At 36.8% G+C, this 26,444-nt stretch overlaps 1 protein-coding gene across 1 annotated transcript; it reads right to left on the bottom strand.

The window, feature by feature from the left end:
- Positions 1–374: 374 nt before the first annotated feature.
- RAB3IP (RAB3A interacting protein) lies at positions 375–25,188 on the bottom strand. The gene is made up of 10 exons (XM_009960858.2): positions 24,917–25,188; positions 24,446–24,707; positions 17,114–17,209; positions 14,490–14,567; positions 13,915–14,118; positions 9,019–9,147; positions 6,657–6,769; positions 3,098–3,197; positions 2,921–2,990; positions 375–457 (listed from the first exon to the last, which is right to left on the bottom strand). The coding sequence occupies exons 1-10, from the start codon at positions 25,165–25,167 to the stop codon at positions 375–377; spliced, it is 1,386 nt and encodes a 461-aa protein (XP_009959160.1). The 5' UTR covers positions 25,168–25,188.
- Between the last annotated feature and the right edge of the window lie 1,256 nt (positions 25,189–26,444).

Genomic DNA, 26,444 nt, shown 5'->3' on the forward strand with positions numbered 1-26,444 from the left:
TCATAAAGTCATCTCAATTTTACCTTTTGGAACAACTTATCAGGGAGGTTCACATCATTCTGCATCGCAAAGAACAGAAGACAGACAGTGCATCAGACTAACACTTTAATCAGAAGTTTTGTTTTTAAATGTAAATTACAATCACTAATACACCTGCAAGTGCTTACCACATTTGTTCAACTAAAAGTATTCGATGTACGCAAAGACAGCATAGGTCAGTTTAAAACAATCACAGTACTTCTTAGTGCAATCTGCAAGAGGAGAAAGATCTTGGACCCACTTTGTGGAAATAAATATCAAGTGACAAAAAAAGATTCAGCGATTTTAATTATGCATATTCAATGAAGTTCATGCATGCGCAAGAGTAAAAAGATTTAGAGCTCTTCCTTGTAATAGCCAAGTTTTGCTAGTGACATCTCTCTTCTCAGCTGCATAACTTCCCAGAACATCTGATCCACTAAAAGAAAAAAAAAAGACAGAAATATCATTAAACATACTGAATTCGTATTTTATTTCAACTGATGTACACAGGCTGCCTCCCTGTACATCCGGTAACTTCAGAAGTAACAAACACGTAGTAAAAGCAGAATTGTTTGTACTTGGTTGTGACAAAAGTTGTTAAATTATTTTAAAAATTCTAAATGATGGTCCTATAAAATATTCCCCAAATTCTAGATGATTTATTTTTAAATTGGGGAACAAAAATACATCCGTACTTCTTGTCAGCTTCAATTAATTGCAGTTTCTCATTTTAATTGCCTTGCTCCCTTGACTCATTTTCTGTAAAATTAAAATACTACAAGAAGAAAAAAGTAGAACTTGTTGGGTAAGAACTGTTTCATCACAGAATCTGTAATTTTGTTAAAATTTTCTCATTTGTAATCCTTCTTCCTCTTTTTTCTACCAGTAATCTGCTAGCAACAATAAATTGGGGAAGAAAAAAGTGGGTTTTTTTAAAATTTCATCTGTGTTTTGCTAAACTTGATGAGCCTAGTGCACACCTTAAGCTTCTAGACACCACAGCAATACGAATCAAAATTATTGAGTATACAATTATTCAAATTATTGAGTATATAATTATTCAAGACAAGAATAATTTCCATGCAGTGAAGATCATGATGTAGAATGACTACAAAGATTATTAACATAAGCAACACAGTACAAGGTCTTCCTTACCATATCTCAAACTCCACTTTTGTAAGTGACCTCTGTCTCAAAGTATATGGCGCACGAGTAGAAATACAAGCAACGCGCTATGCAGACAATTACCATGAGTGTAAAGGTATTGCTGAAATATTTACATAAAGCTACAAATGCAAATTCTATGTTTTTAATGGTAAAGACGACAACTGAGCTGAAACGTCAAACTCAAGTTTGAAAAAACTTCTTGTGAAGAATAAGTAATTCTGATAATGCTAAAAATATTTCATTATTTGATGGAAAAAACAGTAACTTAATTTCTTTATTTCAATAGCAAAGTAAATTTTTAGCTGAAGCTATATAGGTCCTTTTGGTCAAAGTAAAAGCCTTTTAACTATAAATCAAATTAAAACTTAACATATTTACAAGATCTTCTGCAACGCTAGTAAATCAGCAAAAGTTACCATCATCTGAAGGTTTTATTAAACATAATTTAGTGTATGGAATAGGTGAATTTCTATGGAATTCCATGAAAATAATTCCCTTTGACAAGGAAAGTTAACAGCATTATTTTTTGTAAGGAACAGTCTATCACCTCAGGAGTAATTCAGGTTACAAATGGAAACAAAAGAGTTCGGCGTAGTTAAAATACTGAGATCTTGAAACTGGGAAACATCAGAAGAGATTATTATAGGTGAGGTAGGTCAAAGTGGGACTAATTCTAGCCAAATTCTAGATAAAGCAAATCCACACAGACTTGAAGACTGGCAGAATAAAAAGCACAGACATCTATAAACATTACAATGCTTTAGTCTACTTTCAAAATACAACCAAACTAAAAAGAAATAATTAAATTTTAAAAGTGAACACAGTTATTTTTAATTAACTATTGACACAGAGCTAATGACACAGCATATACACTTTCATAACCATCGTCTTTTATACAGACATACTGAAACTGAATAGCACAGGTCAGCAAACTTCCAAATTACTGCGCAGAGTTTAAACAGGCAGTTGTTGGATATGCTACTCTGACAGGAGCAAAGCACCTGGTTAACAACCGTGGGGAGGAAAAAAAAAAACCAACCAACCAGCAGCCTGAAGCAGTGGCAGTAAAAAACACATTTACCCTTTGGGCTGGGGGGGAATCAAGCCTTACATTTATAACCAGAGCCCTAATCAAGAGACTGCGCCACGCCATAGCAATGAGCAAGACCTCATTTCTCAGCTGTACTCAGATGAATGGTTACAGTATGCTTTCCTGTTTGTTTTTTACAATTTAACCCAAAATATTGTCATCCTTGCCAGTTCTTCCTGAAGGACAGTCTAACAAGAACATCTGTCTGAATTCTCAATGCACAAAATGAGAAGATGCACCAAAACACCACGTGAAAAGAAAAAATGGCCCAGATCAAACCAAACTCAAGTTTTTCTGGTCTAAAATATCTCCATATTTTGTGAATGAGACTTGATTTTTGAATACTATGTGGAAAAACTGGGATTAACTCTTCTCATTACAGAATTTTTCATAATATTTCTTACTGAATAATGTGAGGGGCTTTCAGATGGACTAAAAATCACTGCCTTTTAATTTGTTGCTGTTAAACAACTTTATCGGACAGTAGAATATCACCAAATTCTTCTCATTACAACGATGACTAATAACAAATGCTTTCCTTAATTTCAGGTCACTGCTATGCTACTGTGCAGACAGCAAGTTTTAGGCACATGCACTATGTAAATTCCTATTTATACATGTCAAATTCAATTTCTTACTCACCATCTTGCTGCTTCAACAGTCCTTGCTGGATGTATCGAATATACGTAAAGAAGTTACACACCGAAGTGATCTGAACCCATATAAAAATAATGATGGTTAATATCATTTTGTATAATGGTATGGAAAAAATAACTAAATAACTGCTACTCAAAATGACATCACAGTGAATCTACTTACCCTGTAACGACAGAAAGGAGAAATGTAGTAATAACTGCTTGAATCTCCTAATTTGATTCTATGCTTGCATGACTTACTTTGTCCACTGAGAGCACATTTCCTACAAAAGAGAGATTTGGCTGATTTAATAAACAAATCTGACATTAATGTCCAAACACCTGTATGCGTTTAAGGTGTTAATGTAATTGCTTCATACTGGCACAAATACCCAAGTCTCTGCCTTCCTTTTACAAGCTGCAACTACTACATTTAGTTGTCAATTACTTTAGTTCCACAAGGACTAATTTTGTTTCAATACCAGTGCATCACTTTTAGAACTTTCTTCAGCTCTGGTCATGTACTTGCAAATTCACTAATTCAAGTTGGCTAGACAACTCTGCATTTCTTTTAATTAACTCATCCTATGTGAAATAAACATGGTTTAAATTTTCACTTGATGCCAACATTTAAATAGATTTTTTTAAAGAAAATTCTGTTTGATGTTGCATTTCATCATAAAAAATAGCAGCCCTACAGAACAGCGGCCAATTCTCTGAAGCCTCTCAGACGTGTTCTAGGACCAGCTTTGCATTTATGCCCAAATTGAAATCACATTTACAGTCAGAGTATAAAATAATTTGGGACAAAGGAAAACAGTCTGTCTGGCAATGATTCTTTCCATTATCATTATAAAAAGTGATGATAAAACAAATCACAGTTACTTCTGGTGTATTGCAAGTATGTCGTATTGACGAACAAAGAAAGGCAGTCACCACGAATTTTTCCCAAAAAAAACAATTCAGGGAAAGGCAAAGAATTAAAAAAAATGTCCTCCAACATCCTTAGAAAAAGCAGCTTTGAATCTCTTGAAGAAACTGCTATTAACACAATGTTGATAAATGTAAATAAAAAGGAAATTTGATTTATTTGGAATTTCTATATTGCAGTATCTCAGATGAACTGGGTTGTCATGGCATCCACTGTTTCATTGATTTTAAAAGCTGCTGGCTCTTCTCCCCTCCATTTCTACCTCACGGAATTAGGGAGTCTAAGAACAAGCAGCCGTTCAAAAGCGAAACAAAAATTACTAAGCTTCTGCAGTTCTAAAGAGTGGTTCAGAGGCCCTTTTAAATAGCCTGCAGCTGGTCCGCAGAACCATGTAAGAGAGGAGAAAATTGAAGAGTGTATATGATTTTCCATAGCAATTTATGAGGACTGACAGCAGTCCATTGATCCAAGAAATCCTATAGTAGCTGAAGCAAGCTGATTGCAATTTCAGTCAAGCTTTTGTGAGAAGACAGACAGACTTTCAATGCTAGGGAAATAAAGCCATTTTTTCCTTCTGGCTATAGAATTACCTGCTATACGTTTTCTTCCATCACACCAGGTTAAATGCTGGCATGACAGTTACTGCTAATGACTCAGTTCTGTGCCGTACAGCACACACGCAGCTTAGCGCTTTGTTCCCCATGGGGACAATTACTCAAATCCTGTGGGGAAAACCCAGCTGTCTTTAAGGCAGCACTTACTACACACCATCACAAGCACGATTCAACAACTTCCATATATCAAGAACCTTTCTTCACTGTCATCACAGCTCTCCACCCTCCACTCCTTATTTTGCTGTTGGGCTGTTACCTGCTATTTTATGCATCTGTTCCCCCATCCCTCAGGCAATAATATAATTCCTTTAAAAGCATTACTCTAGTTTCTGTTATTATTTAGCTACAGTTTGTCTATATTACGTTACCTATTTAAGAACATGGTTTCAATAAAAATAGCCCTTTGCACCATATAAAAATAAAAAATGTGAAACTGCTACTCCAACTCAGTGAAAACTGGAACACGTGTTTCCCATCCAGTGCCAGTAATCATGTATAAGGCAAAGCACATTTCTTGTCAAATTACACTTAAATACTGCATATTTCTTACCTATTACTTATCTACAAGCAATACCACGAAAGTTTTTGTCACTACAGGGCAGTGGGAAAAGGGAGAAAAGAGTAAGCCTGGCCTTTTGATACACCTGAAATAACTAAATGACAATTTCTGCATTGTCATCTCAAAACGTTAATCTATGCCTAGCCAACTATTTAAGGATTACATAAGTTATAATTAATAATCTTATCTTACACTGCAGAAAATAGGTTAAAAATCTCATGAAACTTCTGAATGATGCAACTGAGTTTCCTGGGTTTAGGTATTTCACCATGCCAAGATGCAGGGAAGTTGCTTGAACCACAATGATTTTAAATCGATTTGCCAATTCGCCAATTGCTCTTTAATGACACATGACTTGTTTCAGTAGCTTCTGGCTGTCCAGATTCTCTATCACATTCATGGAAGGCAGCTCACAGTGGTGTATCTTGGACTCGAAATCACAACCCCTTGAGCAGCTCCACTGTGGTTGGTGGGCCCTTCTGATGAGGGGCTCTACAGCTCAGAGCATGCTGTCTGGTGACAGGAATAAGCTGAAGAATATATGAATGCCTGAATGTTGTAGGCTAGAAAGGATCAAAGATTAAGTCATAAAATACAATTTTCATTTTATTCAGCTTCTTTAAAGAGAAAGTAAAAAAATCTTGATGTTAAGTGTATTTTCTCTTCCACTCAAAAAGAGGAAAAACAAGAACTAAAAAAACAATAGCAATGAGAAAAAAAAAGTCTTAACCAGATGAAAACATTTCGATGCAAGTTTTCTACCAGAAAATTGAGCTCTGTCGAAAGCATCACAGTGAGAACTGTCAACTTGTCCAAAAGGATCTCCAACAGAAAAATCAAGGCTTTCTCAAGATTTGGAAGGCTCCAGATTAACACTGACCCTGCTTGCTTAACCCTGACATACTAAAGCACACTACAAGTCCTTTCCTTCTCGTCCACATCCATCAAAGCCCCAGTGCCTCAGACAAGTCCCTCCCACCTAACTTTAATGTCTAGATCAGTACCCGACAACAAGTCTTGCTTCGGATTCCTCTAGGGCCATTCCAAAATTTCTAAAACAACCTTCCTGTCATTCAAGCATACTTCGTGCTTTAGGTTCAAACTCACCTTCACCTTCATTCCCACTTCACTACATTCCTCCTGCTCAAATTCAGAGGATTTACTCTACATACCTCCTCTCAAATCCTTCAGCTACCTTTGTCAGTGTGTTGTGTATGTCCTAAATCTCTTTATGTCACAAATATTCTAGGTGTGCAATATTCAGCCTGTACTACTTCAATACCTTTCCTTTAAATACGCTTTCCAGGTGATAGCCCCTCATTCAAAATCTGTTTTAAGTACCAGGACGGTCTTCTCCAAGGAAGTGAATATTTCTTTTGTAGTCAATGCATCGTAAGTGAAGTGATTCCCAAAAGGGAATTTGTCTTAAATGTTTGTTCTATACTAGTCTTTTTTAAAGTTTAATTTATTAGTTGCTTACTTTCCCCATAAAATGCTGTAACAGCAACCTTGAATTCTCAGATTTTAGGAAATAAAGTTTAAGATACACAAATTTGACTGAGGTATCAGCTGATAGCAGTTTTCTCAATCCAACAGATCTCAAATGAGTCAAGATTCCCCCTCTGTTAGCTTAACATACTTTGGTCCCCCACATTCAACTGCAGAAGCTTTCACAAATCGAACAGGTTGCAAGCCAACAGGTTCAATGCTCAGAGTGTTGTTTTCAACAGCTTCCAGAACAGCTGAGGCCAACTGCAAGAGAAATTTAGAAAGCAGTTAAAAACAGCTCTGTGTTATCCATTGCCTTAAAGCAGTGACATATTTCTTCTTCTGTAAAGTTAAGAACACCGAAAAAAATTCATCTCAAACAAACTCAATTATAAATGAGAATTTGCTTCATCATGAGCAAGATGTCCCATTCCAGGTTCCTGTTTAAATTCTGCCCTCCAAATAACCCTGGCCTCCCTGAGGCAAGGTAACTGCCTTTACAGCCAGGAACGTGGTCAAGCATGTTCAAAATGCTAACTGTATTTTCAGCCCAAACAGCACATCCACTTGTACACACAGTGTTCCTGACAGAGACTGGAAATGGCACAAATTTCATTTATTTTAAAAAATCACTCCAATTTTATCGTGCTCTGTGGAAACACAAAATGATGCAGCATGCTTCCTTATCTTGCAAAACCTAAGTAAATACTATATCACTGCTTTTCAGCCAAAGAGAGCTTTAGAACAGTGTTCAAACAAGTAAGACTAAACAACATATAGAAAATTATGTTGGTACATAATATATAGAAAAGCCAGCTGCAACTTTCCAACACTAGTCTGGTTAAAACATCTTCATGAAATAAAGTGCAACTTTCCTCAGGCTTTTTATTATGTTAATTCTTTATAAGCACACAATCATAAGACACTCGAAATATGCTCTTTTTGCCTGACTGGACTCAACACTTGCCCAAGACTACTGTTTTAAGTATAGACAAGTAATAGCTATTACTTGATTTAAAAGACAGTGCAATTTGTGTTATTAGTGAAATAATTCTCTGCCAAAAGTTCCTTCCTACTAAGTAATAAATATATTTTTCTATTGTACTTTGAGTATTTTAAAAACAGAATGTTACTATTGAAGTAGTTCATCTGAAATACTCTTTCTCTGCCATCTCCCAGAAGCAAAACAAAACACTACACATATACACAAGAGGCTAATGAGAGTTAATGCAATACTTCAACCGTTCAGCTAACTGCATTTCTAATTATTCAAAAAAGATAATACATGCAAGACAATATTTTTTGGTTTAACTGCACATTAGTTTATTAATATTCCAGTGAAATCAGAAGTTGGTCACTGGGCAGAGCATCTGGAAACAATAACTGATATAACTGACAAGTGCTAGAAGCCTCATTCTTTCCTTAAGAGGAAATACAAGTCTACAGTAATTATATCACCACTGAAGCAGGAAAAAAAAACCAACCAAACAAAATTAAGTTGCTGGGAAAGACAACAGGATGGCCTACTTACACATGCTGCAGAAGCAATTTAATTCCCATAGTAACCAAGTAAACTTTATAGTGAGATAGGTTCATATGATGCTGTACACCAACCGTAATGAACCGTATACAATTAACTAGAAGATCACACATGCTTATTGCCAGCAAGTAACAGCAGATAAAAAGCATGGGAAAAAAACATAACATCACATGAAAACAACAGATAAACATGAAGAAAACGCAGCATTTTTGATGTGATGTGTTTAATTTTATTGGGGAAAAAAAATTCAAGTCTGAGGGCTTTAAAGTTTGTTATTCTTATTTGGTCCCTTTCCCCTAGGGACTGGTATCACACCTACAGCCTGTAAACAGTGCTTAAGAACAAAAAATAAGTAAAGCAGTTGCAGTTGGAATCAGTTCCACATTATTCCCAGGATGGGTAAAACTCCAGTCTTTCCTCCGTATGGGAGTGTGTGGGAATAACACAAGGAAAAAAAGTCTCATAATTCATTTAATCTAAAACCATATTCCCAAACCGCCCCTGTGGAATCACATCAAATCCCAAAGTCTAATTCTTGTAACCTCCCAGACTGTGCTTGCAGCTTGCTCTGATACGAGAGAAAACTGGTCCACAAAATTAAATATATTGGTCTCTGCTGCCCCCTATACAAACAAGAGACAGTGACAGGACACTATTTCTACAAAACAGTATCTTCGAAATATCAGTGGAAAAAACCCACCATTCATTCCTACAAACATCAGATTCTGCCAGAGAGCAGTAACATCTGAAGGAGCAGACCTAAAAAGGCCGTATCTGGAATAGCATAACGGTGAAGAAAAAACATAATTTCAGTACTCCAGACTAAACGTCAGCACTTCACTGTAAACTGTCACACTAATGAAACAAAAATGGTTAAACTTCCTATGAAAACGTTTTTAATACAGTCTATTGGCTTTGTGTAAAATATTTAAGTGAAAAGTGTCAGTGACCACATTTAGATTATTTCCATTACCTCACTTTTTGAGAAGGTTAAACATGGAAAAATATCTTCCCGGTAAATTTTGTCCAAGAAAGGACATGTTCTGTCCATAGTAGGCTCATCCTTCCAAGATCTGAATTCATTGTACAAAGACAGGTCAGCCTAGAATATACACACACAGAGTTACATATTTTAGTACCGCAACTATCACACTAGAGTCTATCATTTCCAAATTCCAAATTCCCACAGGATAATGAGCATTAAAACTAAATGCTTTCCCTTGCGCTGTGAACAAATGCTGTCATGCCCCAGCTATGAACACCTTCTTCAATCCAACTTTCCTAAGAGTGTAAATATAAGCAAATCAAAACATAACATTTTCAAGACACAGAAGTAATGCATTCACTGGTCACCACAACACCAGGAACAAGATAGTTACCTCTCCCCCATTTCCTAAGCTTTCAGGATAGTTTTGAAACACTTCACTGATTGTTTAACAGAAAAAAGAAAAAAAAATTTCTTCTTGATGTATCTCCATTACAATATTTTAGTCCATCTGCATTTCTGCAAGTTACAGAAAAGCAGAGAAATCTAAAGAAAATAACTGCAATCCTAGACACCTCTTATGTTCACCCTGCATCTGAATATAACACACTGCTATTTGAATGTTATAATAAAACAGACATTTAGCACACTAAATACACTAACACAGGAATTCAATATAAAAATCAATTAAAACTATACTCTTACTCTTAATTTTTCATCTTTATGTCCAAACTCTCTCCTACACCATGCTACAACAGGAAGGCAAGGATATTCACTGTGCAGGATTTATGAGCCTGCTCCCTCACAGCTCCTCTAATCAACAGAGAAATACTAAAACAACCCATGAAGACACCCTAGGAGTAAGCATGCTCTGTGTTAGGAAGAGATGGATTTATCTGCTTTGAAAACACCTTGTCACCTCCATATTGAGATCAGTTCAACAGTGGGAAGGCACCTATCCAGTCTGGTGTTCAGGAGACGGGTGCTAGGTCACCATTAAAATCCATGTTTGTAAGATGGGGCAGCCTGTCCCATGGGCTGGCAACCCACTAACAGCTGGAGCACACTGAGGTGCTCCCAGAGCACGTCATCTGATTCAGGGTTACTTGAGCAGGATCCTGTTCACGGGCACCAAGACGAGAACCAAGCAGAGTGGGGATGGCTGCTTCTGACACGTACCCCTAGTCCAACGTTCCCAATGGGATATGCAGCACCATCCTCAGACTGGTTTTGACATGCTGCTGACGCAGACTTCAGCACCTGCCCCTCCACCTGGTTGTTAAATCCCTTTCTTGTACTATAGCAGACTCCTACTCCTAAAACCCAAAGGAAGGGATGTATGCTGCAGACCAAAGATAACCCAGGATATGATTTTAAAATTTTCCAATATTAAAAACAAATAATACAGATGAGATAATGAAAGAGGGAAAATGACACATGCTGAGAATTAAAATAATTTATTTTTAATCCTATTAAAAAGATCAGTACACCGCTTTGAACCAACCTCTCTCAGTCTTTCATTCTTTCACCATGCATTACCCCTTCTCTGAGCTCCCAGCACTTCACCATTTGGGGGGGGGGGGGGGAGTTCTTTTGTCATTTTTGTTCTGTTTTGTTTTGTTTTCCTTGAGAAAGAACCTACAAAAATTAGGCTGGCAAATTTGTTTTCCATTAGAGCTACTTGCCTTACACTCAGGTACAATCAGGAATAACCATCTTAATTAAGCTAGTCCATAAATGTTCTGGTTGCTAAGCCACCAACCTCACTGTACAAACGAAATTCAATAGGTGTAACTTGCTCCCTAAAGGAACATTTCACATACCTTAAAACCCATCTCAGGTCTGGTTTTAAAATGAATATGACCAAGAGATATCAGCAGGAAAAAAAAGCCATTTTTCATTTGTACTATATGATTCTAAAAATTAAGATGCATTTATTATTAACTTGGTTATTTTCTAGATTTAACTCAATTTCCCCCAAAACCTGCAATTTATAAAGAAGCTGCCTTGAAAAAACTGCTCAGTGAGTATAGCTTCATGCTCTTCCTTTTCAATCTACATGGTTACACATGTATCTCCTCCCTGCTTTGACTTGTGCTTTCACTAGATTAAAGTTTTGATTACCTGCAATTAAATACACAGCCAATTCTAACAATCATTCTAGGGGGTTTTTAACATTTTAATTTTACAGTAAAACACAACATCAGAGAAACATTTCAGCTCTTTGAACAACACCGATTAATTTATCGGCATTTACGCTGAGTGGATGCTACCTGCCTGCCTAAGATCCAGGCAGCTATTCAGCTTGCCTAAATCCTGTTAATACCTAAATTAGACATGTCTACTTATGTTAGCGATTACTCCCACATGCTAAGAAGTATTTCTCTGGGATGGTGGCACCCTTCTGGCTCCACTGCCATTTAGGGTGCGCAGAGAGCCACTCTAACTCTGTCTACATTCCACAAAGAAACTGAAAGTTGACATGTATTTACCCCCAGCTCCATCCACCATCTCAAAATGCAAAGCTCTGGGCGGTAGACTCTCCGCAAGGGTCCAAAGCTACATTCCCCACACCACAAGGCCACTAGGTACCCCTGAGCAAGGGTAGTCTCAGCTCCCCTTTTGAAGCAAAGTCACTCAAAATCAGAAGAACGACATGCAAAGGGTAACCTAAGTCTGTGGCAAGAAAATTTAGCAAGAAGGGGGCAGAACTGGGGTTTCAGATCCAGCTCCAAGAAATGCAAAAACGTTGACCTTAGACCAACAATAAAAAAAAGCAGTAAACAAAGCCACAAAGCACTGGACAACAAAAGCACTAGGGAAGGCACGTCTCCGCTGCTTAAAACAATGTCCTAACCGCCATGCCAGAGGCAGTCGTGCCTCCTTCACCCCACATTGCACTCCACTGAATACTCCTGCTCAGGAGAGACACAGAAAGACTCAAGTCCCAGTGGGTGGAAAAATCTGTGTTTTCCTTACAGATACCTTGGGCTGTCACTGGAAGAAACAGTCACCTGTTTTGTGCAGCCTCAAAGTGTCTCCTTAAGCAGCCAACAAAAGGGAGACTAAAGAAAAATGTCAGGCAGACTGGACCTTCTGCGGCATGTCCTTCACATTCACCACTTTCTCTCCAAGTGAAATTGAGGCAAAACAGATTTCTCCCCTCTCTCACTCTTGCGTGACACTCAAAAATTTCACTGAGTCACGACCTCACTGATGTTTACAAAGTAATTGGATTCCATCCCCTTTTCTGAAGAGTAACAAGGATTCAGTTTTAATAAGGAAAACACCCTGGATACCACTGAAAGTTAAGTAACCGTTTTTTTTTTTCCTTGAAGCCTAAGTATGAAACAGAAACTGGAAAATGTCTTTATTTTCTAAATTTATAGTAAAAAGGTATATAGTATAAATGCAGTTAACAATGACTGGCAAAACAAAGTATGTAAATGGCCACTGTGAATCACATTAAAGATCCAGTTAGCCTGTTACCCCTCTGACAACGGCCAGCAGTCAGAGCTGGCTGCAAAGCAGTACAAGAGGACAGACAGTGACGTGTCTTCATTTTACAGCCTCACAACTTCTAGCAAGCTGTAGTTAAAGAACCTTCCTAAGGCAAATGTCATCTCTATATCCTATATAACTTGACAGGCTTTTCTTTTGTCACTTTGCATGACTGCATTTTGAACACATTTATATTTTTAATCTTTCTACCTCGTAACAATGAGTTGTAAAGTTTCATTATGTACTGACTGAAAATGATTTTCCTTCTAGCTTCCAGAGTTCTCTTATTACAAGAATTCATTAATATTTGTTCGCCACTCATCTTCCCCACATCACCTGTGATTGTATAGATCTTTGTTCTACCTCACCCGTTTGCTTCTACACAGAAATACTTCCAAAGGTTTGACCATCTATGTCACACTTCCTCATCTCTTCATTATGCCCCTTCTGAGATGAAGGTATCATAGCTGCATGCGTAGACACGCATGTGTACCACACATTTATACAGAAGCACAATGCTTTTTCTTTTGCTATTTATTCCTTTCCTAACAAATCCTAAGGCTCTGTGGGTCTCTGACCATCACTGAGCACTAAGATGTGTTTTCAAAGAATCATCTTTTTTCCCCAGCACAACGTAACTATTTCTAAGTCCACAACTGCACATCTGCTAGAGTTGCATTTTTTCCCCAGATGCCTCATTTCTCATTCATTGATTTTGAATTTCATCTGCTGTTCTATTAACCACTCAGTATCATAAGATCTTTCTCAGCTCTTTGGTCACTTTTTGCTACTACCATTCCCAGGACTCAAGCATCAACCTGTCACCTCATTATTTCCCCATTTTCAATTGAATAAGTACATTTAAAAAAAAAAAAATAAACAAACAAAACCACACAAAACAAAACAAACACAGGCCTCTCCAGGACTCTAATGGTAACTCTCCTCCTGTTCTCTAATAAATCATTGATTCCATCTTTTCCCTGGCCTCTTTCACCAATTATTGATCTATAAAATGACTCTTCCTCTTTTCTATGACAGTTTATGAAACATTTATGAAAGTTTATGAACTTCCTATGATGGACTTTGTAAAAAGCCACCAGGACTTATCACTCAGTTATACTGCATTTTTTTTTCATTCCTATCTTTAAATTATTAATTCCATTATTTAAAAATCTTCTCTCATCTTCCCTCAATGATTTAAAGGTAAATAAGACTTGGAAAAATCACCATCTATTGGTATGCAAGAAGAATTTTCTTTCATTAATGAAAAATATTTCTAAAATAGTCAGTATTACATGAAGATTGAATATATACTAGATTTACTGTGAGTAAACTATAAAGCCAACTTATCAGCAAAAAAGAGGACAATCCTTGTACTGTTACCTCTTTACAGTCCTTTACAATTGGCTGCATCATGGTGAGGTCCTGATGACTGCCACCCATAGCACTGCTTGTACTCTTGTTTCTTGCATGGCCTTTCTTAAAAGGAGTTTTTCCACTAGACTGAAACTCCTTAGTTGGAGATGTCGGTGAAGTAGACAGTACTAGTGTTTTCAATGCTGCTACTTCAGCCTGGAGGACATCAATCTTGGAGGGGGAAAAAAAAAATAGTCATTAACAAACAACAATATCGTATTAGGCTGTATGTTAAACCATTTAACAATATTTCCAGTTATCTTGGTTCAAATCAAGACTTCATCTTCCAACAGCACTAACACCAGATGCTTATGCAACTGCAGTAACACTGGCTTCCTACGCACCTTGCTAGCTATCTGATACGATGCTGGAACACCAGCTCTGGCCATGGGCGCTAGCTAAGAATATGTCAATGGAACACAAAACAACTTAGTATATATTTTAATAACTTATACAGGTAATGCTCTATTTACATCTTTATGATTCACACTTTAGATTTTTAACCACGGGAAGACAAAGCAAGAAAGTTGGAAAAAACTCACTTTTCCTTGTGCTTCTTTTAACTGTTTTTCTGCTGCAGCTTGTTTGACATTAGCTTCTTTAACCATTTTGTGTGCTTCCTATAAGAAATGTTTAGCTAGTGTAAATGCTTCACACAAATTTACAAGAGCCAGTAAAAAAAACAAACACCTAAGGACACACTTTTGCTTCACAGAGACTACTTGTGAACAATAAGTTGTGCAACGGTTTGAAATTAAATAGTTACAGACCAAAAAATACCTACAAATCTATCATTTGGACTCATTGCTGGCCCACCAAGTTTCTTCTTGGTCCTGAGCCCAGACTCAAATTCAGCAACTCCCCCCACCCCCCCTCCAGCAGGAACAATACCTGTCACGAACACCAGGTTCCAGTCACGCTTTAGTGGCTGACAAGTCAAGTTCCTTGACCCCCAAGAGAAAGACTCAACAAGTAGCAACAAAAGCAATATGAGCACAGTAGCACGTTCAAAAGAACTTCTACCCAGAATAACCAGTTTCAGTCAACTGTAAATTTCTGCATGAAGGAACTGGTCAAACAACTACCAAGTCTAAATTCTTGCCATCAATAAAACAGACAAAGCAACAGCTTAAAAATAGTTTGTGGAATAATAAACATTTCCTAAGTAGAACAGAAAAAGCACTAAAAACCAATCCCAGTAAAGAAACAAGGCTAAGCCAATAAAGAAGAAAGCATAAAAGGAATGGGGATTTTTTTAAACATCCTTTTACCTCATACCTCTAAGCCTTTTGTCTGCATAATGTATTTGTTTAGGCTCTGATCCAGCAATTTGCGCTTGTGATCAAATTACTGTTCTTGGTACTTACTGACGGTAACAAAGATTGAAAGATCAGGGCCACCAACTAAATTACTTGGGATAGAATCCTTCTCATATCTGTAAAGCGCCTAGCACGTATCTGGACGCTATATAAATAAAACAAAAAAGTTCATACATCATCATACCAAAAAGACCTGGCTCCCACTGGCATACACCACAGCTGTATATCATGGGTTTGTAAAATTCTCTTAAGTAACAACAGACACATGCAGGAATGGGAACATACACATTTATACAATGTGTACAGATACATTTAACATTGACCATGCAGTTTCTGCTTAGTGATGCACCTTTGAAAGCAAAGCATGTTACAGTGCTATTACAGTGTAATAATGTAACATATACACCCAGCTGTGCAAAACAAGTCTCCATCCTCCACTGGGATGGCATTAATATAAGCTGTAGCATATCCACCTCTATGGTCACTGAAATTAGTGGGATTCAGAACAGAATGTGAATTCAAGGGCTGTAGATCCCAGTGCAAAAATCAAGAAACCTTAATACTGTGTTTTGTTAGGGCCTCCTAGTGAAATCAAATCACAAAATACAATTCAGGTGACATGCCCACAACAGTTCTGAATAATTAAAATTCAAATAATTATTACTAATACGCTATATATCAAACATAGCTTCAAATTGATACATTGTTCTAAGTTATGAAGTGTCATTAATATAAAATTTCAGTGATAATTTTATTTTTATTCCAACACCTGCCCAACATTTTCCTCCCCTCCGCCCCCCAACATACACAAGTATTTATGCTAAAATGTACCTTTCCAGTCTCCCATTTATTCTCTACACACAGGAACTGCTTAATATTTTAAGCAACTTTGCCCTACTGAGATGATGAAATAAAATGCGTTGCCAACCCACAGAGCACTTTGTAATTTGAGTTTTGAATGTCAGTATTTTCAAGGTTGTAATAGCACTTTTATACAAATACAACAGCATAGGTTTAGATACTGCTTCTAAAACGTACCTAATGTTATGTTATATCTTTACGCACATGCTGAAAACCAATACTTAACGATTTAGTAAACAAATAAATCATCTCCAGATTATGAAATATATTCTGACAGTTATAGGTACCACAATTTAGCCTCTAGGCATTCCTATATATATTCCTATGACAAAATGAGAACTGATCCTACTTCAAGTATGGATTTAAGATTTTTCTTCTGTGTAATACAAGCTCACAATCTTTCCTGGCACTACTGCCTTTTTCTCAAATGAAAAGGTCCCACTTAAAGTTCAGGCTTCTCACTTGGTAATCAGGTTCCACCCTGGTACATCACTCAGTATTAATGCTTCTTTTCAAGTTTGTGGGAGTAGCATGCTGCCAGACCCAAAATTCGAAAGCTGAAAGCATAGTTATGTACTTGCTACCTCCATTAATCTGAAACCACATTTGTTTTTTTATTCAGTCACCATGACAACCGCAAATTTAGCTCTTAGCTAGATAGCCTTGTTGTCAGACAGAGAAGCTGTCTCAAAACAGTTATGACAAAAAATAAGCCTAAATAGTTTTAAGCTTTCTGGTATATTTTCCTCATTTTCTTCATTTTGTGTCTAGGCAGATTGACAAGCTCAACAAGGTCTCTTTCATCTAAGTGAGAAGTCTACTGCTTGCTCTTAAGCATCTACTTCAACACACCCGGGTCTTCAGAAATCTTCACAAATCCCTCTATAAGCTTATTGCAGAAAAATTCAGCATACAATATACTGATTCTACATAAAACATCTGACTCAGCTTCCTTTAAGTATATCACATCGAAGACTCCAACAAACCTCAAACAGACTAGCTGTAAGTTCTTCCAACTCCTGTCCAAGTTGATCTCGCACTTTAGAAAGCCTTTCACATTCTTCATCTTTTAACTTCAGCTCCTATGGAAAATTGAAAGTTATTTATTCTGACTTAGAGTAGTAATTTGGCCTTTTAAAGCTAATACCACAGAGAGGGGGTAGAAAAAGAAAAAATAATCAGAGGAACATAAAACCTTTACTAAACAAAGCCTTCAAAATATTAATCTTAACACTAGAAGCAATTAAATGAATGCTGTACATATATAGCTATTTCTTCCTGCTATACAGACATGTACCAGGCCAATCTAAAGTATCTCTAAGCTAGACATAAGCATTTCCAAAATACTCTGAAGCAAAAAAAAAAAAGCTTTTTTCCTAGAAGTATAGAAGACTAAAGTCACTTAAAATACACATAAAATTAATTAATTGGGACAGACAGAATACCAGTTCTGTTTACCCATACCTTAACAGACACTTAGAAGTAAAGCTTTAAAAAAAAAAAAAGGTTTGTCTCAAGAGAATCCTCAATTCTAAAAGGAATCTTAAAACATATTTTACTATCAATAGTCTCCTGCATATCTCCTTACAACTAATACAATTCCAAAATCATACTGTAATTATATCCTTGCTCTTTACGCAGATATATAAAACAAATTAAAGCAGCTCGATGAAATTCAAAATGTTGTCTACACCACTAAAATTTGAGTGAAGAAGGCCTGGCCATACCACTTTTACAGTAAGATTTTAACACAGATTTGGCAGTATAAGGGTTACACGTACCCAATCTCATCTGTACTGTCCCAAGTCTGACAGAAAAGTGGGGTAATTTGCAGAGAAAAAGGGAAGTTTGACAAGGAATTTGAAAGAAGGGTTCCCATCCCCTTCCCCAACCATTAAACCCTGGAATCTCTTGCAAGAAAGAGATGGATGGAGAGAAAAGGGGAAAGAAAAGCACCAGACAGCCCATTCTGACCTTTCAAGCATTTTTTTTTTGTTTTGGCCATAACTCCCCTCCCATCCCCATCTAGCTCTTCCTCCTCTTCTTTTCCCCCTGCCAAGGTAGCTAGTACACTACCATCACTCCTGAACTGCAGGACCCAAGCCTGTCACTGGCATGTTAAAGACTCCAAATAAAAATCTAGCAATGATTTTGCTTTGAAAACCTCCAGAAACCAAAGAATAGCTGCCTTCAGAAAACTGTGAGGCCAGTCACTACAGAGTCATAAAAAGGCCCGAACGGCAGCTTCCCTTGTGTTTCTGGGAGGTGGTCAGCATTTCTCCCAAAGCCTTCATGACTGAGTAATGCAGTACAGAATGATGCAGGAAACTACCCCTTGCCTTGTTGCATACTGGTACTAGGTCTTGCACTCAATTTCTGCAGTGAAACTGGCAATGGATTTTCATCTAAAATGAAGGGTCCTGTTTGACCTCAGCTCCTAAATTCAACAAGTGTTTAAGGACTGTTCTAGACTCATGTAGTATCAAAGGCACTACCTTCTCCTTTCTTTTATTTCATTTTAACTTCTGACACTTTGATTGTTTTGGGTTTTGGTTTTTTGGTTTTTTTTTTTAGTCTAGTTTGTTTGCTATTTTGATTTTTTGCTTTCCATATGCAACCTTTTAACTATTTTGAAAGGTACTACTTAAATGATGTGGGGTTTTTTCCCAAACGTAGTATTTCTCAAATAGTACTCAACTCTTTCTTACTAGCTACTGTTCTGCACACAGTGACCTAAATATCAAACAAACAAAAGGCAGGAAAATAGCTACAGATGGAGGGAATAGAAGGAAAAAGGAATACAAAAAGCCAAAGAGAAAAAAATACAGGAAAAATGAAGAACAAAAGAAAGGGGAAATAAAATTTAATTAATTAATTTTGTGTTGGTTTAAAGTATTTCCCATATAAAATATGGTTCTTAAGGAAATGAAAGATTCTGATGCAAAATGCTTAAAGCTCAAGTTCCATGTGTTCCTGCAAGTGCGGAGAAACATGAATACATTTCCTTTGGCTTACTTCCCTGATTTGTAAGGAAAATGCTACATACACATCAATACATCTTAAAAGGAGGTTATACGAATATTCAGGTCAAGAGTTATGAAACTCACAATGAAGGTGGAACTACCCCAGGTTCACTTTTGGGCTACCACTATCAACACACTATTTTAAGTAAGACTGTTACAGTTTTGCCTGCAACTGGAAAGATTAGGGGGTTTAGATTAAAATTAAGGCAGACAAGTAAAGCTACTTAATGAAAACAAAAAGGACACACCACCAGGCAGTCTACTACGCATGGCTGCTTAGCTAGATTTGTCAAACACCGGGCAAGTTTCCATGACATGATTCAGAAGAAGCATAATATGACATATTATTTTGCCAAGCAAGTTTAATAGCTCAGGTTTTTTAAGCAGGGCAGAAATAAAGAGTGACCAAAGCAAAAAGCTTAGCAGCTATTAGGAACATTACCACTGCCTGTCTCAAAGGCACTACTGGAGACTTCCCAGCCATACACAAGGTAAAGGCAGAAAAGACAACTGCATGGGCTAGACTAACCATCCATGCTGCAGTCCTTCCCACACTACTGTGCTGGAAAAGTAACTACATGAAGAAGATGAGCTATTACAAAGCACACCACACACAATTACCCAAGTAGACAATAAAAAAATTTAACTTGGATGGAAAAAAAACTTAAAGTAAAAAAAAAAAACAAACAACTACACAACCCAAACCCCCCAAACCCCTGTATCAAAGAGTCATGTTATTTCACTTTGATCTTCACAGACTACAAGGTGAGTCTTTAGAAAGAACTAGTGAGATAAGGAATGCAAATTACGGCTTCAAAACCGTATTCTCAAACCAAAATTTTAAATTCTAGAAAGAAAAATCATCCTGCATCACGTTCAGCCATTTAACCAAATGAGAACTAGATGCAGAAGACCAAGGAAAGAAGGAAGATTTTTCTACAGGTATCACCTAAAATCAGAACCATCAGATACTGCTGAATTCCGAAGTTGCCAAAAAAAGTTTGTATTCATACTAGAATACACTTCTATTTGACTGGTCTTCACTCAGCATCCAAGCTAAACAAGCTACATAAAAATTAGTCCATTGCAACCACATTTACAAGGGGGTTTAAGTGAGAGAAGGCCCAGAATATCTTTTCAGAGATAAGAGCATTTCACAAACTACAGAATTATCTTATGGTGTGGGTGAAGATGCTTTTGTTTGGCTTGCGTGTAGTCTTCTACTCACCTGAGAAAATTTCTATGCCTAAGATACAGTACAGCAGCATCAGAGAAACCAAAAGCTTTCAACACTCAAAAGACAGCACGGAACTGCTAAAACACCTCATCTTTAACAATCACAACTCAGTGGCCTTCCAATTCAACTGCAATTCAGTTTTAGAAAAAACTTTTTGAAAGCATACTCTTCAGTGGAGTTATGGGATTATATTATTCTAGACCATCCTCATTGTTATTGTTTGTTAAGTTATAAGCAAATGACAACAGAAATTTAAAAATGCTGAATGTACTGTATCACAGTACTGGAACTCCTGCATATCTATTGTGAATCTCTCTATTCATTCATCCATGCAGAGTTTTAAAATGTCATGTTTTACTGTGGAAAAATAAAGAGATTTAACTGCCAGTGTCAGCCTGTGCAGAAACACTGTAATAAAGGCAATAGCCTGTTACATTGGATGCTTTGACGATACAGGCAGAACAATGGAAAAAATCTGCATCAACACACCAGATCTGAAGACAAGAAATCAAATTGTAACACTCAAGTTTGTTTCTGAGATGAAGAATGCATACAGAATTTGAAGCCTTTGAAAGAAAAACCTAGATCTGAGGATCAGGTTCTTAAATTCTGTTGAAATTTACAATACCACATTCTGCACTGTCACCTCTTTCGCAAGAATCACTGTATCACTGTGGAAAAGCATCTCAAACTAGGGAAATAATAGTAACTCAGATTTCTGCTACAAAAAGTCAAACACAGCTTTACTTGTTACCAACAAGCCTACAGATCTTACTCTACAGACTGTGGGACCATGGAACTCATTCTCAAACCAAATACAGTATTTGCAACCAACATCTCTGGTAGACTGCTCTTTCTTCATCAGAGAAGGGGGCTAACCATCAGCAACAGCCAATAATTTCAACACTCCAAGAGAAAACATATCAACACAGAAACTTAATTTTCTCTCCGCAGTCACGGATGACATCATTATATTGACAGTCTGATTGACGAGGAAATAACTTCAGGGCCAAGTCACAAAAAAAAAAAAATCAAGGAAAACATGACTCTGAAGTACCACAGCTCAGAAACTACAAGCAAGCTATCCAAAACACATGCAAAGTGCTGGTTAATTAAGATAAAAAGTAAACAAAAGGTATTCCTTTGCAAGGACTCCAGTCAACCCACACATCAAGAAATACCATATATCAAAATACCACCACTATTCTCTCAGATGTTATCTACACGTGGTTGATCTACCTTCAGTAACCACGGTGACACAGCTCAATCCAAACATGTCAGGAAAAATGCAAATGCAGAGAGACATGAGGAGATAAGCACTGAATCACTAAGCCTTTTAACACCTTGTCAGTTTTCCTGATGCTGCTTTAAAAGGGTAACAAAACAAGGAGAAAGGTTCAGATCATCTACAGCAAGGGCTCTTCAGCTCCTCCTTACAGAATATAGCCAGAAATTAAGTCTTCAGTGAAAAAATAAGCAAAAAATTACCTGAATGGTCTCACAGAGTGAAAACTCTATGTCATTTTAATTAAGGGGGCCTTTTAAGGCAAAGGTATATCCAATCTTATATGCTCCAGGATGCTGCCCTGCTGTTACCTCTGACACAACCTTTCTCCCAATCTTATGACACGATTTGGTGCTGCAACCAATCTGGACTGAAGTAAAAAGTGTATTTCCTCTCATCAAGAAATAAGTTTTTGAAAGACTTGGTTTTTATTTAACAATTTTGCCAGCAATACTGTTCATTTTGAGAGGGGAAGTCTGCAGTCTTAAGAAATACAAGGCATACAGGAACAAGAAAAAAAAGAATAAATCTTTACTCGTGAATAATTTCTTCAAGAACCATATTAAATGTCTTAACAATTCCACATAGAGAATATGTATATTCTCTAATACATAAAACAGCATATTAAGAAAAAAATTTGCACTCCAAGCACAGACATGAAAAAAAAAAATTAGATAGCAGATCCCTAAGCTTCAAAATTCCTATTTCCTTTCTAGTTCCTTTTCTGATCACAACCGCAACAAATTCTAGTAAGTCTTTAATGCATACTACAATAGCATACTGTTTGGGTAAGAAATTTGGAACAAAGGAAAAATGCAAGACAGCAAATTTGTGTTTACTTTGTTCACTCCTGGGAAGTCTGTAGTCTGTAAGGTTTCCAGACTCAAGGAGCTCATAAAACTCAAGCACAAATTGTAATTTTCATTTTTCTCACTGTTCCTAATAAACAGCACAGAGACTTACAAAGAATTTAAAATCATTATGCAAAACACAACCAGCTATACTCAAGCACTACCTATTAATTATATACCTACAGATTTTTAAACCAAGTACTCATTGGCAAAAGTAAACATACTTGGAAATAAAAGTTGGACTGCATGACATACTGAATATCGCAGAGTGGGCAAAGCCGTTTGCGAACAGCCATGACTTTTGGAAGAAAGCAATCAAGAGATTAATTAGGGATAGAAAAAACTAGTCTTCATACAGGAAGTGGAAGAAAGGAGATCGTACAGAAGGAATAGGGTTTGTTGTTGTACAGACTGTAAAGACTCCTGCCATGACTCCTGTGTTACTGAGCAACTCGGAAACAGTGCAAGTTTAGGAAGACAAGTGGACAAAATAAGCTACCCATCCAGCACAACACCGGCAAGAATCAACCCGATGGGTTGAGAATTAGCAAGAACTTTGGACACCAACAGTCTCAAGTTAGTGCTGAATTGCTTTTGTCAAGACGATACAAAGGGTTTGAAAGTATTTAATATGCAGCTAGTATGTCCTAGCAGCCTTTATGCCATTTCCTCAAAAACAACCTTAAATTTCAGAGTGAAATAGGAAACATTTCAAATAGAGACAAAGTGGTATACACTGGAATAAGATCTGCAGATAATTCCAAGATAACAGTAGCAGATCTGAGTTGCGGTTTTCAAGTACATTGGCTGAACTTTGGTATCCTGTCAGGAGCTGGAAGAGCTTTTCTAAAGTTTAAACTTCAATCTGTTCTTACTTTCTAGAGATTCCAAGTTTAACTGCTAGGATTATATATTCACATGCAAAATCCTCAAACTTCGCTCAGGTTAATGTTTTCTTTCAGTGGTCAAATGCTAAGCAAACAAACACATTAGCAAAGCAAGCAACTACTCAGCAATAGAACAATCAACAAAAGCAGTGATGTCAGAATCCACATTTAAGATTTACATTAACAAGGGCAAATGCAACAATGACAGAAACGGTGACTACATTCAACAAGATGAGGTAACAAACAGAGGAAAACAAGTTCAAACACAAGATAAGATGATCTCAAATCTAAACAAGAATGGAATCATGTAGAGGAGAGGAAAGGGCACAGACACAAATAGCACAAAATCTACTCAAAAGTTTAAGCACAGAGGGATGTTAAAATGATAAATAATGGCTTTGCATTTATATAGCACCATCCATCCAAACAAGACAAAGCGCTTTACAAATATTAATGAATTGAGCCACGGTATCTTCAAAGGTATCCATATTCAATTTGAAGTGTGGTGTAACAGTACTCCAAAGAACACCAGTGACATCTTTATTGCTTCTTTCCTGTGCAGGCATTCCCCTATGAAACATCACAAGTACCCCTGTTCTAAAGTATTTCTATATTCCATGACACATGCTACACTTTTAAACTCTAGGAGAAAGATGACTCGAGAGGTATATAATCAGCATCTATAAATACTTATACAGTAACAATAGAATGACAGAAAATTACTCCTGTTCTGAAATGTCAGAAATAAGGAATGGTCTACATTTCAAAAAGCCTGTTTAACCAGATATTGCAGCAAAAGCTTTCCATGGTTAAGCAGCAGCAGCACTAGAAAAAAACCAACACTACCAAAGAATAATTCTAAGACATTAGCACTGCACACATTCAGAAACTTTACATGAAACAATTACATCCTAATAATTCTATAAGAAATGAGTAGACTCAGACTGCATCTTCTGGTCCATCTATCATTGTGCAGTATTAGAACCACTTTGAAGAGAGAGAAAAAGCAGGAGGAGACAAGACAACAAGCCTTACCCTCTGAGCTTTTGCAAGTTCTTCTTTCAATCGTTCATAGCCCTTTTCTCTTACTTCCAGTACAGATGGGCTCCGTAAGTGAGATAAACTGTCTGTACTCAACCCAAAAATATCTTCATTTCCTTCAGCAACATCTGCTACTGTAGCACCCTGCAAAAACTCTCTCTCTACGTTATTGCTCTCCTTTCTGGAATTATTGTGATTGAATGACCCACCCTGGGGTCCAGAGGTAGAACAAAGTACTGCGTCGGTAACATTGATGCTGTAAAGAGAGTGATATATTTTTTTATTTATATAATACATTAAGAAGAAATACTTCAGAAACGGCAGTAGTGGTGTTGAATGTACCATTATGAACACAATTAAATATTACAACATTGTAAGTAATATTAAAATTATATCTTCAGTAAAGCAAACTGTTTAAATGCAACAAGCATCAGCAATTTAAATAAAAAGATCTACAGAACTTACCTGACACCTGATACGTCTCCACAATTCAGTTGTCTGGGAGATGAATAAACAGGTTGTGTGGGAAGGTCAGAGACATTTAACGCGTTGGGTTGGATTGGTGCAGAGGACACAACAGAAGGATGTGGTCGGTAGATAACACTGGGTGAGGTAGTTTGTTCCTGAGTCCCTGGCTCATTTACTCCAAGGAGATCTGGTGTAGTAGGCGAAGCGAGGTTCACTTCATGAAAGCCTTCCAAGGGGTCACTGGCCATAATAAAAGCCTCATCATATGAAACCCTGAATTAAATAATCACATTATCAGAATGCAAAAAAAAAAGTCTTTAATTATATCTGACAACTATTTGAATTTAAAAAAAAACATTCAGCTAAACATGTTCAGAATACTTCATGATATAATGGAAACTATGTACTAATCTTGCAAAAGTATGAACTTCAACCACCAAAAATGTTTTTTCCACATTTGATTGTTGAGTCCAGAAGATCTAATAGCAGACACCACATCTAAATGGGATCAAGTCAAAAACACACTCTATATCATAAAACAAAGTCATCTTTAATATAGCCTAGAACTGTTTTGTATCAAAACACAAATACATTACATTCACGAAAGAGAGGGAGACTTGGAAACCAGTAAGAAAAAAAAATTTAAACCTAAAGCTTCCACTTTTATTCTCAACAAAGCAAATAATCTAGAGACAGAAATCAGTGAACATTTAAATAAATTACAGTCGATAGCGGTTTTGGTTAAATTACAGATTGAACCTGTAATTTATAACTGTTACAGTGAACTGTAAAATTCACTGAAACAACAAAACTAGCCAATAAGCCTTCTCATGAAGTATGATGATATGTATCTAGTACATCACATAATTAAGTGATGATGACAATTGTGAATAAGTATCATAACAAAAATATATTACAGGTAAAAGAGGGCTATGAATTGTCAATTTAACTGACAGTATCTTAATTTTATGGTTTTTTAATTCCATGGTTTTCATAAGGTCAACAGAAACAAGTACAACACATGAATTTTACAAGCTCCAACAGAAAGCTATTTTCCAGCAGTTTATCAGAGATCACAAAAATCTTTGCATGATTCAAAACCACAAATTTGAAGCAGCATGGAGAAATTTGTGAATTTCAAATTTGTGATTATTCACGGCAAAAAAACATTTTCCATATTATATAAAGAGAGAAATTTAAGGCTTCACTAAGGTACTTAAAAAAAAAAGACTTGTAGCATCTAAATGAAATAATACATCACATTTTACAAAGAAATCTGCTTGGATCTTACAACTGAAAAGATAAGACAGAGAGAAGAGCTAGAAAGATGATGGTCATAACCATGAAGAAATGATGCCATCTACTTACAAGTATGTCCAGTTCATAGAATGGTTTGGGCTTGAAGGGACCTCAAAGACCATCTAGTTCCAACTCCCCTGCCATGGGCAGGGACACCTCCCACTAGACCAGGTTGCTCAAAGCCCCATCCAACCTGGCCTTGAACACTGCCAGGGAGGGGGCAGCC

This window comes from Leptosomus discolor, chromosome 1 (assembly GCF_034619465.1).
Source record: "Leptosomus discolor isolate bLepDis1 chromosome 1, bLepDis1.hap2, whole genome shotgun sequence".
In the NCBI taxonomy this organism is placed as follows: domain Eukaryota; kingdom Metazoa; phylum Chordata; class Aves; order Leptosomiformes; family Leptosomidae; genus Leptosomus; species Leptosomus discolor.